The 16,434-nt window shown below is 35.8% G+C and overlaps 1 protein-coding gene across 4 annotated transcripts in view; it reads right to left on the reverse strand.

The window, feature by feature from the left end:
* The window catches only part of LOC111147873 (tousled like kinase 1), a 190,830-nt gene that overhangs the window by 73,685 nt on the left and 100,711 nt on the right, over positions 1-16,434 (reverse strand). For all 4 annotated transcript variants that reach the window (XM_022504172.1, XM_022504313.1, XM_022504231.1 and 1 more), the window contains exon 3: positions 6,788-6,859. In XM_022504172.1, coding sequence (XP_022359880.1) covers positions 6,788-6,859 — 72 coding nt within the window. The remainder of the gene's footprint in view (positions 1-6,787; positions 6,860-16,434) is intronic.

Genomic DNA, 16,434 nt, shown 5'->3' on the forward strand with positions numbered 1-16,434 from the left:
AAAATAACCTATGTAAACCTATTTACACAGGTTTTTGTGTAATTTTAAAATACCTCCTTCAACAAAGGAGATTTTATGTTAAAAATAACCTATTAAAGAACTCTATAAACAATTACCACTAGTTCTAGAAATGGAAATAATGCCCTCCTAAAGTCAGATTCAACCTAGTTTTAGGTCTAATTCCCTGATATTCTTAATTTCTACTTCCTCCAAAATATGAAAATAAGAAACCACACATAACATGATCCTTTGAAAATTCTTCTAAAAAAAAGAACAAAGTATTATACCATCACTTCAACTCGAATGAGAAAAAAAAAAATCTCATTTAGGTTTCAAGACCACTCCTAGAAACTTCATTCAAATGACAAAGCTAATCAGAACTTTCATAAAATGACCTTCATTAATCAACATTAGAGGTAAATTAAGACAATCAAGGCACCATATCATATTTTTTTCTCATTACAATCATTACAATTCTGAAAATGGATCTAAGTTTAAGTGTCTAGATACAACAACTATCCTAGCTTCCATATAATTAAAATCCTTAATCCTAAATATCTCAGAAATCAAACGAACTTGGACCAAAAATAAATAGTAATTCAATGCTAGTGGACAGAGGATTAAAGAATGGGTAATTAATTACTCAAGAGGAAGGGGGGTAACTGGCTCTATAAAGAGAAATAATCTTTTTAAAAATTTTCCACACAGGGGTGCCTGGGTGGCTCAGTCAGGTAAGTGTCTGCCTTCAGCTCAGGTCATGATCCCAGGGTGCTAGGACTGAGCCCTGCGTTGGGCTCCCTGCTCAGGAGAGTCTCCCTCTGACGCTGGCCCTGCTTGTGGTCTCTCTCTCTCTCAAATAAATAAATAAAATCTTTAAATAAATAAATAAATAAATAAAATGTGAAGCATCAATCATTCAGGTTACACAGAAGAATTATAAAAGATGAATAGTAGGGGCACCTGGGTGGCTCAGCAGGTTAAGCCTCTACCTTTGGCTCAGGTCATGATCTCAGGGTCCTGGGATCGAGCCCCGCATTGGGCTCTCTGCTCCCCCCATCTCTGCCTACCTCTCTGCCTACTTGTGATCTCTCTCTCTCTCTCTCTCCGTCAAAATAAATAATTAAAATCTTTAATAAAAAAAACAAAACCCATACATTTAAAAAAGATGAATAGTAAAGATGGAGGCAAAAATAAAATAATCTGACATGTTTGCTTTACCAATATTATTATGTAATATGTTGTATGTAAGCACACAGGTATAAACAGACTCAATGTGTTTCTCCAACATTATTAAAGATATAATTCGATTATATTTATATTCAGTCACAAATATTTCAAGCTTAGTAAGAAACAAAGTAAGACAGAATAACATAAAATACATTCTAGGACATCCAAAAGAAGAGGCAAGGAGGAGAGTTATGGAATTACTGTTCATTATAAATTCCAGTTGAGCTATAAGATAATTTCTCTTAGCATCCTGAGGTAAGGATGAGTGGAGAGGGCAAATGCAAAGTATTTAGAGAAAGTAGAGAAGGTCTTTGTGCTTATTTAGAGATGGGTCCTTGAAGAAGAACTGCAAATAGGTGAATCAGGCAGATTTTAAAAACTTGGAAAACACTGATAATCAAGAAATATGGGCTCCTTCTCTTATCTTCATAAAATAACCTGGACTTCTAGACAGCAAACAACATGCACAGATCCTGTTTCCAACTCCTTCAAGCATTCTAAAACATTTAAAATAAGATGAATAGCCATTTCCCTCCATCCCCTACAAACTCCCTTTCTGGTCCCTCCCATAAAATGTTTATCATTCTCACACCCACAACCAACTCATGACTCTTCCTGCAGCTGATAATCTCTATTTCACTGTGGAGTAAAAGAAAGGTTATCAGGCTGGAAGTTTGCTCATCAGGGAAAAAGATATTTCCAGTCAATTCTGTCCACAATAAACCCTGCCCACCCAGGTTCTGGGTCTTGGCATTTCATACCACTTCCCAAAAAACAGGTGCTAAGTTTGGTTCTATTTTCTTCTCTCTTTTCAGCACTTTCCTTGTCCTGTCGTCACAATTCTGCTAGAAGCCCTTCCCCACACATATGTTAAGCCTGTTAGACTCTAGATGTCATCTCCCTTATCAAGATTCTGCCAAGAGTAGTCAATATTTGCTGTCACTATTTCCTCACTATCCAAGCTCTCTTTAATGGACTACAGTCTAGCATCTTGCTGCCATTAGTCTACTAAAACTAAGCCTAAGTGACAATTCTTAGTAACTTTTTACAGTAATTATCCTAACTGACTTCTATGACATTTAATTCTACTCCTTATTCCCCTTTCTTCCTACTGCTTGTCTACCTCCTTACCCAGACTACTGCTCTTTCTCTAGCATGCTTACCTCACCTGCTAACATTTCTCAGCATTACACACACTATTAAGATGAGTTCACCTACAGAAGCAGTTTTTAAACTTTTAGGTCCTAGGACTCCCTTACAAACTCTTAAAAACTGTCAAGGACCCCAAAGAGTTTTATTTGCATAGGCTATAACTATCGATGTTTACTATTCTAGATGTTAAAACTAAAGAAGTTTTGAAACATCAGAATATACAAGCACATGATTCATAAATCAGAATGATGATGTCATCATGTGTCATTATAGACTCTGGAAATTTTCACTGTAAACTCGAGAGAAAATGAAAAGCCAGATATGTCTTAGCATTATTGTAAAAATAAAACGAGGGGGGGAATAATGTCTTAGCACTACTATAAAAATTATTTTGACCCAGGGAACCCCCTGAAAGACTCTCAGAGACCCACCCCCAGGAATCCTACAACCACTCAAAGTGGTCACCTGTGCCAAAATCTCCTCCAAGTCTTCATCTCTAGCTCCTATTGCCTATCCAAAGTACCATCTTCATTTGGTCAATTCACAGATGTTCAAACTCAGTGCTGTCAAGAATTTAATTCATTACCTTCTATGCCAAACCTATGTTTCTTTCTTCTGTGTTGTCTATCTCGGTCAAAGGCACTAACATTCACCTAAAGCTGGATACCTTTAAATAACCCTAGGCTCCTCCTTTTCCTTCTTTACCCTCATTCAGTCATCAAACCCTAAAGATTCTAATTTCATATCTAGGGGAATCTGAGAGCTTGTTAGAAATGAAAACCCCCACCCAAGATCTACAGACAAAAGGAACTGTTGGTAATTCACTTGCACACTTAAGTTTGAGAAGCATGGGCCTGGGTAGTAATATCAATAACCAAAGTTTGAGAATCTGAAGGAGAAGGCAGAACTCAAAAGATAAACTTGAGAACATTTTAACTAGAACCCTGCCTACTTGAAGTTTTTCCTAATATTAAACTGTGGAGGCTGGGGAGTTCTATAAAGGAGACAATATTCCTTAACTAAATGATCTTCCCAATGTAGGTTTCATTGCCTCCAATTCTATCCTCTACACTACAAACTGGGGGAGCTTCTTCATCTCTACTTTGCCTTTTGTTTCTGTTTAAATGGCTCTCCATTATCTAGACAGTAGTCCAAATTCCTTACTGTCAATTACAAGGACTTTCTAACCCTGACTCCTACATATCCTTCACCATTCTTGCATTAGCCTACCTATAACAGAAGTCTTCAAACCAGCTAGCAGCTTGGTACGTTTTTTAAGCTTCTCAGGTGATCTGAAAGTGCAGGTAGGGTTGCGCATCACTGCCTCATGTCTTGAACAAAACTATTTGCCATGCTTCCATGCAAAAGCAGAAGCATATCCTAGCCTTTCTGCCTGTATTCTTCTCTTAGCTTTGCCTTTGTCTTTTAGGATGAATTCATAGCCTAACAACTCAAGTATTATCTCTCCTTTAAAGGAAGACTTCACTTTTCTCCCCTCTTGTCCCTGACCGGTAGATAGAATTAGGGGTTTCTTGCTCTTTGTCCCACAGTACCTTGTACTTACATCTATTATAGCATGGGCTACACTCTTTATGAAGCTGTTTGTTTGTCCTACCAGATAGTGATCTCATGTGAAGGTAGGGATTGTACTGTATTCACTTTTTTATATTCTCTGTGCTTGGGCACAGAGGCTAGAAGATAACACATATGCAATAAATGCTTACTGAAAACAAATTTTTGGACAACACTGAATAGACCTAGAATGATGTAAAACGAAGTAAAAACAAGACCGACACCTTCCAACTAGGCGATTTCATTTAAAAAGGGAAAAAACTTTCTGTTCTACAATACTACATTTAGAAATAAAAGGCAAATCCATGTAAGAAGTAATTCATATATAAACTGAAATGAAAATTTTCAGTTGAAGTAGATTCGAATGAGTGTAAAAGTGAATATGAGATGCTTTTCAGTTTTAAAAGTAAAAGACTAGAAAACAGAGGGGTTTTGGATGTCTGAAAGAGTACTGGGTGGGAGGAAAATGCCCAAGTGAGGAAACAAAAGTTCAAAATATGCATATTATTTGTATTAAAATGTAGGAATAAATACCAGAAAAAGCTGAAGGGCTCAAGAGCCAAGTGGGGTAGAGGTGAGCAGCAGAGAACCGCTATTTTTTTTTTTTTTAAATAAACCTTCAGTACTTTTTTTCATAAAAACAAAAACTATTATTTAAGGAAATGTAATGGATCAGGGAATGGAGTACCAAAGAATAAAATGACATCAGAAGACAATGAAATACCACATAAACTTTACTACTGGTGTACCAGGAAAAAAAAGTAGTACTTCCACCCTACAATAGTTTACACCCAACAACTTCCCATGATGATCTACAAATAATCTGTATTTTGAGGTGTGTAAAATTTCACCCCAAGGAAATTTGTTATAGAGTATCTAGAACAGAGATAAAACCTGAAAATCATTTTCCAGATAAGATGCTTCTTAAATGATAAAACAAAAAAACCCTGCTTCTTCAAATCTTAAGGAAAATGTTTAAGCTACAGTCATTTTCAAAATACTGTGCCACTTGACTTAACAATTTGTAAAAATTCCTGATAGCAAACACAGAGCAGTAAAAGCCCCCAAATTTTTAAGATTTTCTACTGCTGCTTCAAATGTAAAAATTTCTATATAAATTAAGCTACGTACATGCAATGGTTAACCAAATTGTAATTCACTGTAAATTACAGTATGGTCTTTAAAAAAATTTTTTTAACTAAAAATATAGTCAAAATTGATTCTTCAAATTCTCTAAAGGGACATGGTACTTCTTATAGACTGATTCCTTTGAAAAAATTAAATACTGCATCTGTAACTTATATTGGGAGCATGGGTACCTATAAAGAACATAGAAATAAATAACTATTATAGATGATCTAACTTTTACTATGTTTTGGTATAAAAAAAAAATCTATCAAAAACATCAGATGTGGTGGAGAAAAGGGAAATATCTAAAATTACTTTATTGCCCTTCATAACATAACAGTCAATGAAAGGAAAGGCATGTGAAATTACTAAATAGTCCAAAATCTGGAAATATCAAGAAATGTTCGTGTCCAGGAGACATAAAGTGAAAACATTCTTGATATAGTTTCTGAAAAGCTGTACTTTGACTAAATCTAAACCTACAATTTTTAAGGACTTAATATAAGTGTGCTAATTTGAAAACAAAACAAAACAAAAAACAAAAAAAAACCAAAAAACTAAACTGTGATAATCTGGTACTACAGGGGCTACTAACGCTTACCTCAAGGGAACCTACTGCAGATAAAGTCCCGTCACTTGCACAGTCCTTTCAGCTGCCTGCCAGTTGTCTCTGTGGAAGGGAAAGCCTGATGAGTGAAAACCCCATGCCACACTCCTTTGGAGTGTCAGGGTGCCTGCATAGTACTGCACAAAACTGTCTACCTAGAGATTCCCAGATGCTTTCAATAACACAGGACTTTAAAAAATGCTACCTTTGATATTCTCTTTCCACTGAACACAAAAACCAAATGGCTAAGAGTTACTAAGTGCTAATGACCTATTGGTGTTAGAGAAACTATATCTATACTAATCCATGTAGAAAAAAGACCAAACTGGATCAAAGAGAAGTTAACATTGAAGGGAAAACACACACACACACACACACACACACACACACGCACACGCATGCACTGAAACATAACAGAAGTCTATAATCTGAGCAGAGGAAATATAGGTTGTAGCCACAAAAAGTGATGTTGCAGCAGCAAGTGAATGCTAAAACCCAAAGAATGTCTTGTCTATATATTTCAAACAGATGCCACCAAGTGTATCATGCTCAATGTTAACTATACCAAGGATCCAAATACCTACTTGTAAAATTCCATGTATGTTCTTAGTGGGATCAGTAAGTGGATGGGAGGGGAGAGGATTTTCCAGACATTTTTAAATATGAAAAATGAAAACCAACGGCATGAAATTCGACAAGAAATTTCAAAACGAGAAAAATGTATATCTGTATCTCAGGAAATGAACAAACCCTTACTTAGAACCAAACTAAGATGGAAGTATAACAAAAAATAATAGAAAACTGTAGAACACTGTTCAAAAACCACTTTCGGCTACTAGAATTATGAATGGCTAGTAACTGTCTTCCATTAAGAACATCTATAACACTAATGTACGAGTTCAGCTATGTAACCAAAGAAACTGTATTTTTTTTTCTAATGCCCAATAGTCTTCAGTCTGAATACTGCGCTTCATAAAGCAGAACAAAATGTTCCTAGTACAAGGATTTGGGGGGCGGGGGGCACAGGCGGGAACTATTAAAAGAAAAACGTGATTCCAGCTTTTACTTTAATAGCACCATATTTAAAATGAAGTTACTTACCTCAGATTCTTTGTCACTTAAAGATCCCAAGCTTCCGAAACTGTGATTAGAACTTTCATTATTTGTTGAGGCCTGTTAAAAATTTTTAAAAAGGTAAAAATTAGGAGTAATTTTAAATGAAACGTACTGCAAGGTAAATAATCTATCTTCATAAAAGAAAATAAAGTATGATTCCTTTAAGCAAGAAAGTTAAATGAAGTAAATAAATATCAGGGTTCACAGGTGGCCTTCAGTTAAGTGACAGACTCTTGGTCTCAGCTAGCACCCTGATCTCAGGGTCATGAGATTGAGCCCCTTGTCAGGTTCTGTGCTCAGCCCAGTGTCAATCTAAGATTCTCTCTCCCTTTCCCTCTGCCCCTCTCCTGTGTGCACTCTTTTTCTCTCTCTCTAAAATAAATAAACATCTTAAAAATAAGAAGTATCAACTTTTTAAAAAAGATTTTATTTATTTATTTGCTAGAGATAGAGCAAGAGAGGGAGAGAGAGCGAGTGCACAAGCAGGGGGAGCAGCAAGTAGAGGGAGAACCAGGCTCCCTGCTGAGCAAGAAGCCTGATGTGGGACTCAATCCCACGACCTTGGAATCATGACCCAAGCCGAAGGCAGACTCTTAATCAACTGAGCTACCCAAGCGTCCCAAGAAATATCAACTTCTTAACACTATCAATATCCTGGAAAGTTTTACCAACTCAATAAAAATCTGTGTTTCCAGAACTGAGTTGTTTTGGCTCACTTTTTTTGAATACCAAATTCAGGAGCTAAGGAACTAGGCTATTACTAGGATAAGAAGATCCCTAAAATTACTATCCAATATACAAAAACAGATGCCTCCTTTAACTGAAAGTATTATTTGTGCTTCTTAATTCCCTTCTCAATCTTATTAAATTCCATCATATCCCATCCACCACCACCCCGTCTCTCGTTGTACTAACTGGACAAACCCTGGTTTTTTGTTTGTTTTGGCTTAGTCTTTTAAGAAATCTTTTACTATCTTGACCATTTTAATTGCGTCACCCAAGAGTTTCTATATTTCCTTTGTATTATTTTTAGACAGTGACAAAGGGAAATGAGCTATCATTTTATAGGATGACATCTGCTATGTTTCCAATGTTTCTAAGATGCTCATTATTTTGCAGACTTTTTGGAGCATCAGTACACTAGATCAATGTCTTCCAGGAATGTTTAGATCAGAGCATGACAACCTATGGCATATACATCAAAGATGATGAAGGCATGACTGACCTTCGTGTATAGGCAGGCCACCAGATATCCCTGTTTTCCAGCAACTTGTTAAGAATACGTGCTACCATTAGGTATTTACCCCAAATATATAAATGTAGTGATCTGAAGGGGTACCTGCTCCCCAATGTTTATAGCAGCAATGTCCACAATAGCCAAACTATGGAAGAAACCAAATGTCCATCGACAGATGAATGGATAAAGGTGTTTGTGTGTGTATACACACACACAATGGAATACCACTCAGTCATCAAAAAACAAAATCTTGCCGTTTACAACGACGTGAATAGAACTAGAGGGTATTATACGAAGTGAAATAAGTCAATCAGAGAAAGATAATTATCATATAATCCCACTCATAAGGAATTTGAGAAACAAGTTAGAGGATCACAGAGGAAGGGAGGGAAAAATAAAACAAGATGAAATCAGAGAGGGAAATAAACCATAAGAGACTCTTAATCATAGGAAACAAGCTGAAGGTCACTGGAGCGGAGGGGAGTAGGGGAGATGGGATAACTGGGTGATGGACATTAAGGAGGGCATGTGATGTAACGAGCACTGGGTATTATATAAGACTGATGAATCACTGACCTTTACTTCTGAAACTAATAACACATTAAATGTTAATTAACTGAAATTAAAGAAACAAGAAAATAAAAGTTCTGGAATGGGGGGGGTGGATAAGAGTAGGTACTAATTGGAAGTTGGCCTACAATTACCCTTAGGCTAACTTCTAAACTGATGACTCTGAGTCATTGCATACATGTCTAGTACTATGCTCAACTAGGCTGTTTTCAACTTAAACTAGCACTCAAACTGATTAAGATTCAAGCACTATTTGGAGGACAGTATAATCTAATTAAAGCAAGATTATCAAACTTGAAACAAAACATACCATGAACAGCAATTAGGAAGTTGGTAAATTGGATTCAGGGACAACAGAAGCCATACAAGTGTTTTTGAGCATCCCTAAATCCTCAGATAGAAATATAAACCCCAAACCAACAGACAACATTGGCTGGCTGACAAGGAATCTCCACGAGTTCCCCCAAAATAGCAGGTGGGGACAAATCACCAATAAACACAGGACCTGTGTCGTACGAGAGGAAGCAAAAGGAAACAGAGTATCTGACAGATATGAGAATAGAGACACTGAAAATAGCAATTTGAGTAAAAAAGCTCTAACTCAAAGGGTTTCTCCTTTCAAATAGTGATTTCGTACAGGAAGTCCATGGTGAAGTTTGAAGAAGTTGGAGCTATACAGCCTCTGTGAACTCTTAAAACATCCCTGACTAAGGGGTGAGGATAAACTACTGGGTGTGGGAGTGGGATCAAAATTGAGCACAAAAGGTACAATGAAGATAAAGGAAAGAGAATATTCAGACAAAAGCAAGGAAGGGAGCAAAGCCTAGAAATTTCAGAAAGCAAATGCCACATTTTTGAAGAGTGCCAAGAAACAATAGCAGAGGGAGTTCTGTAAGAAGAGCCATTCTAAACGACAAAAATGTAAACAACAGAAAATGATTAGGTCAATCCCATGAAGTTATTATAAGGAAAGAAAAAAGAAAAGAAGATATGGAATAACATCCTAATAATAAAACCATACCAGGAACACATATCCACAAAATAGCTGAAAATTATAACCTACAATTTCAAAATGAGCTCAAAAAAAAAAAAAAAATTACAAAAATAACTCAAGACATAAAAGAACAACATAAATCAAAATTCAAAAAAACTCATATTTAAGGTTAACAGAAACTCAGGAAAACATCAGAAAGGGGGAGGGGCGGGTTTCAGAAATGAAGATTAAGCTTGAATGAACTTGAGAGAAAACACATGTAACATATATCCAATGAACATTTATCCAAATGAAGGAATAAAAGAGAAGGCAACAACTAATGAAGCAATAAAAATTCAACATTCAAGTAAAAAGAAGTCTTAAAAGAGCACTACCATAAGAAAACAGTAAAAACTATAATTCAAGAAAATGCCCTTAAAAATTAAAAAAGCTTTTTGAAACTACTGACTGAAAAAGCATGACGTACACCTACTATCAACTCAGAAAGCCAACATCAAACTTTTCCAAGGCCAACACTAATATGCCAGAAGAAAAGGGAGTAATACATTTAAGATATTCAAGAAAATATAAATGAAGTGCTTTATATTCAGTAAAATTGCTCTTGAACACATAGAAGGCACAGATGAACTGTTATCAAAATGCTGGAGATCAGGAAATACTACTTCCACAAGCCTTCCAAAAGAACCTAGAGAATACATGTTAGATAACCAAAGTGAACCTAAGAACTAATAGCAAGCAATAACATGATCTACTTGTTGGTAAAAGTTAAACAAGAAATACAGTAAGAGTATAAATAATGGCTAAATGTATGCAAAGTTGTTAATAATAAAATATTTTTTTAAATAGGGATAGAAGTTTATGGAAAGCACTAGGAAAAAAATTTTAACTGTTTTTAGTAATCACTTTGGTCACTGTGAAAGTACAAGTACTGTTATTCTGAGACTGCTGTAAGATGTAGAAAGAAGTAAATATATTATGTGACATTCTAATTCTATCATCTGCTTTATGTCCTTGAGAACTACATCTCTTAGTATAGAAGAAGAGACACAACTAAAAACCTTGTTCTGATTTGAATTGTTAGTATTGATATAAATTCATGAAGCATCTGTACCTTTTAAAACAAACAAAAAATAGGGGCACCTGGGTGGCTCAGTGGCTTAAAGCCTCTGCCTTCAGCTCAGGTCATGATCTCAGGGTCCTGGGATCAAGCCCTGCATCAGGCTCTCTGCTCATCGAGGAGCCTGCTTCCCGCCCCCTCTCTCTGCCTGCCTCTCTGCCTACTTGTGATTTCTGTCTGTAAATAAATAAATAAAATCTTAAAAAAAATATATAATATTCTATCACAAGTGGTAGAATAGCTCATCATACCAATATTCCCACAGATAACTACATATTCTGGGGAAAAAAATACAAAAAACAACTACCTGGAGAAGCCCAAGATGGCACAGTCAGTTAAGCACCTGACTCTCTGTTTTAGCTTAAGTTGTGATCTCAGGGTTGTGAGATCAAGACCTTTGTTGGCCTCTGTGCCCAGCACAGTCAGCCTGAGACTCTCTCTCCCTCTCCCTGTGCTTCTCCCCCCACCCCCCTCCCTGTAGTCATACATGCCCTGCCTCCCAGTCTCTAAAATAAATAAATCTTAGAGGTATCTGGGTGGCTCAATCAGTTAAGCATCTGCCTTTGCCTCAGATCATGGTCGCAGGTTCCTGGGATTGAACCCAGCATGGGACTCCCTGCTCAGCGGGGAACCTGCTTCTCCCTCTCTCCTGCTCATGCTCTCTCACATGCACTCTCTCTCAAATAAATAAAATCTTAAAATAAATAAATCTTAAAAAAAAAAAAAAAAACCCAACTATCTGAGGGCACTTGAGAGCAACCAAAAGTAGGCAGAATTTGGACAGAAGACAACATTTGGGAGAATGGACTAGAATTGGGTGTTTTTACAGCTTTTACCTGAAGAAAGGTCCCTAATTTGAGCAGCACAGAACAGCTTGAACTTGGATCAAAATATGCCATCTTACTGGCTTGAAAAACCAGAGTTTGGAGCTAGTGTACCAGCCAGAAAGTGAGAGGGCATATGCTGGAATAAATAAACACAAAAACATAGGAAACTACAGAATTTCTCTCCAGGAAAACAGAGCTTCTCAAAATATAAGACTTACAGATAGGAGGAATCGAAAATCTCTCAGAAAAATGACCCAGTCATGGCATACGATGCAAAACCTATTGATCAATAAGCCCTACCTACTCACACAAAGCATCCAACAAGTGTTCAGTGCCTAATGCATGTATATGAACAAAACCCAGTATCACCACATATCTGAAGAAATGCAAACAAAAAATTAAAAGTCTGTAAGAGATAAAGACAACGAAGGGAGCACAAATAAACTTCACACAAAAATAAAACCGTTACTAAATATCCTAATAATAGCAAACTATAAAAACGAAACATTTAGAGAACCACCACCAAAAGGGGGAGGAGGAACCTCCTGGAAAAAGAAAATATGATAGCTAAGATAAAAAGTTTAAAAAAAAATGGATGGATTTGAAGATAAAACTGAATTAATCTTCCCAGAAAGGGACCCCAAAAATAAAAAAAAAAAAAAAAAAAAAAAAGAATCCATTCAAGAGGTGCTGGTCCAAATAATGAGAGTTCCAGAAAAAAAAGAGTAAGAAAATCCAGAAAGTGAAATTATCAAAGAAATAATTCAAGAAACTTTTCTAGAACTGGAAAGCATGAGTTCCTGCATTGAAGGACTTTTTTTTTTTTTTTAAACTCAAGTTAGTTAACTTTATGTTGGTTCCAGGAGTGAAGGGCAGACTTCTGACCAAGTACACCAGTTCAGGAAGACCCACGCCAAGGCACATTATAATAAAATATTTTAAATGACAGGGATTAAAGAGAATTGTAAAAGCTTTTAGGGACGAACAAACAGGCTACTTACAAAGGATCAGGAATCAGAATGGCACTGGAATGTTCAGCAGTAACATTGGAAGCTAGAAGGCAATGGAACAGTACCTTCAAAATTCTAATAGAACAATTTCCAAGCTAGAATTCTACAAGACAACCAACCAAGGGGAGGAGGAGAATATGCAAGGTCTCAAAAATGTGACTACTCATTAACCTTTCCTCAGGAAATGACCAGACAATCTGTTCTACCAAAGCAAAGGAATAAACCAAGAAAAATAAAGAAATGGCATATAGGAAGCAGAGCTCAAACACAGGACAGACACAAAAGGAATTTCCATGAGAGTCAAAAAGCAAGATTCCAGGATGACAGGCATCTAACAGAAAGAGAACAACTATCCTAAATAACAAGAGAACAACAAAATTTCAGGGAGAATGTCTCAAGAAAAATTTGTATTTGAAAACAGTGAGAGATGTGCACATCTCTGCTGGAAAGTATATGAATGCTTCCACTGAATACTAAAAAACTAAAGACATAAATCAACCATAAACTCCAGAGAAAACAGATAAGTTGTACCAAAGAGGAAACATAATCATGGAGTCTTCAGTCTATTTATACATGTGTGTATCACACACACATATATATATACATAAAATCATATAATCTTACTCAGAAATATAAATAAAATGTAATAAAAAGCTACAAGATGAAAAGGATTACTTTTGTGAGGAATGAATATAAGGTTGGAAGAATAGGACATAGTTCTACTAATTTTCATTATAGGCCTGGTAGAACAATTTGGCTTTTGCAGCTCTGACCATGGATTTGCATCTTTTTTCTTCTTGATCTGTAGGAATTCTTTACATAATTCTGGGTATGAATCCTCTATGACTTGCCTTTTCACTCATTATTTACTGGTGTCATTTGAACATAATTACATTTATTATACATTTGCTTTATGGTTAGTGCCTTTTGCGGCCCATTTATGAAATCTGTCAAGTCATTTTCCCCCATATGAATATTCAACTGATCCATCATCTATTATAAAAGACTACCCTTTCCCCACTGCACTGCAGTATTACCTTTATCACATATCAAGTTACACACAAATGGGTCTGTTGCTAGACTCCATTCTGTTCCATTGGTCATTTTTCCTTTCCTGTGCTAATATCAGTGACTTAATTCCACTCCCCGGTATATACCTAAGAAAACTACAAATAGAAGTCTACGCAAAAACCTGTATCAGTGTTCAAAGCAGTTGTACCACGTGAATTCAAAGATTATTGAAAAATAATAAAAAATAATAAAAATTAGAAAACCAAATGTCCACCAACTGAGGCATGGATAAACAAAATGTGATACAATACAATGGAATATTCAGTCAAAAAAGGAATAAAGTACCAATATATATTACAACATTCATGAATTGTGAAAGCATTATGCTAGATTAAAAAAGCCACACAGAAAATGGCATATATTGTATGATTCCATTTATAGAAATATTCAGAATAGGCAGGTCCACAGAGACAGAAAGTAGACACAAAATGTCCTATTTGTATGAATTCATTTATATGAAATGATCATAAGAGGCAAATACATTGAGACTGATAAGAGACTAATGGTTGCCAGGGTTAAAGCGTTGGGTAGGAGAGCAAGAGAATGGGAAGTTGCTGCTAATGTGTATGGGGTTTCTTTTGAGGGTGATAAAAATATTCTGGAATTAGACAGTGGTGATGACTATGTAACATAGTGATATACTAAAAACCCCTGAAATATACACTATAAAATGGGTCAATTTTATGGCATGTGACCTCTATCTCAATACAAAAAGATTATAAAAGTTTCAAATTAGGAGAAAGGAACACAGAGGGGGGCAAAGAAAGCTTGATAAAACCTAGTACAGAACTGTTTATATTCTCAAATACACAGTTATGTACACATGCAAGCACACACTCAGCCCTTTGAAACCTTCCAAAAATAGATTTGGGGGTGCAAACACTCATGGGACATTTTTAAAAATATAAATGCAACACAGGCACGGGGAAGAAAATTTCATTTGCGAAATATAAATTTCTCCCTCCCACACCAGTCCCAATATTCAGAGGTGACCATTTTTTAAAAAACTGTTTTTAATGAAATTTTTGAATAGGCAATACAAACAAGCTACTTCACTTTATTTTTTATTATCTTTCTAGAGGCTGTATGTCTACACTAATAAATGAAATATACAAACTTGGTTCCTTCCTTCTTATTTAAAAAAATAACATAATACAAACTGTCCTGCATTGTTTCCTTTTCTCTTAATATAGGTTGGAATATTCCAAATCAACATATACCAGATTCTTGACTTCTTTCTTCCTTTGCTAATTCCTTTCTTTCAAACAGGTGCAGAGAATTTTACTATATGTACTATATTTCAAGAAGTTCTTTATTGACTTTGTCATGAAAGATGAAGAATTTATTTAGTTTTTAAGATTTTATTTATTTGACAGAGACAGCACAAGCAGGGGGAGCAGGAGAGGGAGAAGGAGGCTCCCCACTGAGCAGGGAGTATGACTTCGGGGCTTGATCCAAGGACCCTAGGATCATGACCTGAGCCGAAGGCAGAGACCCTTAACCAAATGAGCCACCCATGCACCCCGAAGTTCAATGGCAGTAGTTCAATGGCACCACTGTCCCCTTCATCCTGATATATTTATCTTTTTTATTTTAAATTCTTCAAATAGTTACCTTACCAAATATACACAATTTTTAAATTCTTTAAACCATGCGTGATTCCTCACTATGTAAAATAAAATAAATCTTTACTTTTAGCTCCTTTTCCCAACTTGACAGCTACACAATAACTTTTACATCAGTACACTTTATAATATTTACCTTCACCTTCTCTCTGTAATCCTACAACAGAGTCACAAACTCATGCCACAAGGATCTAGGGCAAGTAAAGAATTAACAGGTGAAGCAGGCCTGAGGTAAGATTAAAGAAGTGGCATATGATCGAATAAAATTTCTCTCTCCCTCCAGTAAATTTTTGTTATTAGCGGTAAACACTGAACTAGTGAATGCTGCTAAATCATTACCTCAGGGAAATACACAGTTAGGGTCCTGCAAGCTTCTCACCACATTTTTGTTAACTAATTAATATATGACCTTGTTCTGTATTAAGTTTGTCTTAGGATACCTTTTTAAATATATATTGTTGATTCATTTACAGTGAATTCACAGCCAACAGCACTGTAACACATGCTTAAACAAAGCTTATAAATACACGTATTTTCTCCCTAAGGCATCTCACAAGCCCTCTTGTGCTCAGAACACTAGGCAGCACCTTAGCACTATTAACCTTGGGGGTCATTTTAAAGAGCAAAATTACCAATAAAAATCACAAAAAAGTGAAAAGCATGCCACTTTTTTTTTTTTTTTTCCCAGAGTAAACTGAAAAGAACACTTGTTTAAACTAAGAGAGCTGAAACACACAGGCAGAATGTTGCTTTATTCAGCCCCCGGTGACAAATTTTTCAACATTGCACATGCACTGGCCCTTAAATGACCAGCAAAAGCAAATTGGAGTATTGATTTTACAGTTACAAATAAATAGAGAATAAGTGAATTTACAATTACAGAATCCTTGAATAAAGAGAACTATTGTATGTGTACGTCTACCAAATCAAGGTTATAGACTATATTGTGCAAATAGTAAATCCTGTATAGCCTGCTGTTTTATACATAAACAGTCAAAATTTAAAAGAATTATATTAAAAGCCCTTGCTATAACTGCATTTTAATAAATTCACCATGTGATTTTTAGACCCACTTGATTTATAAAAATTTTAATTGTCCTATCTTCCTTATGGATTATTAGTCCTTTAAAAGTATCTATCATTATACCACTCAGGCTTTTGTTTCTAAAGAATGTTTTATT

The sequence above is a fragment of the Enhydra lutris genome, unplaced genomic scaffold (assembly GCF_002288905.1).
Source record: "Enhydra lutris kenyoni isolate GAN:26980312 unplaced genomic scaffold, ASM228890v2 scaffoldscaffold1, whole genome shotgun sequence".
Taxonomy (NCBI): Eukaryota; Metazoa; Chordata; class Mammalia; order Carnivora; family Mustelidae; genus Enhydra; species Enhydra lutris.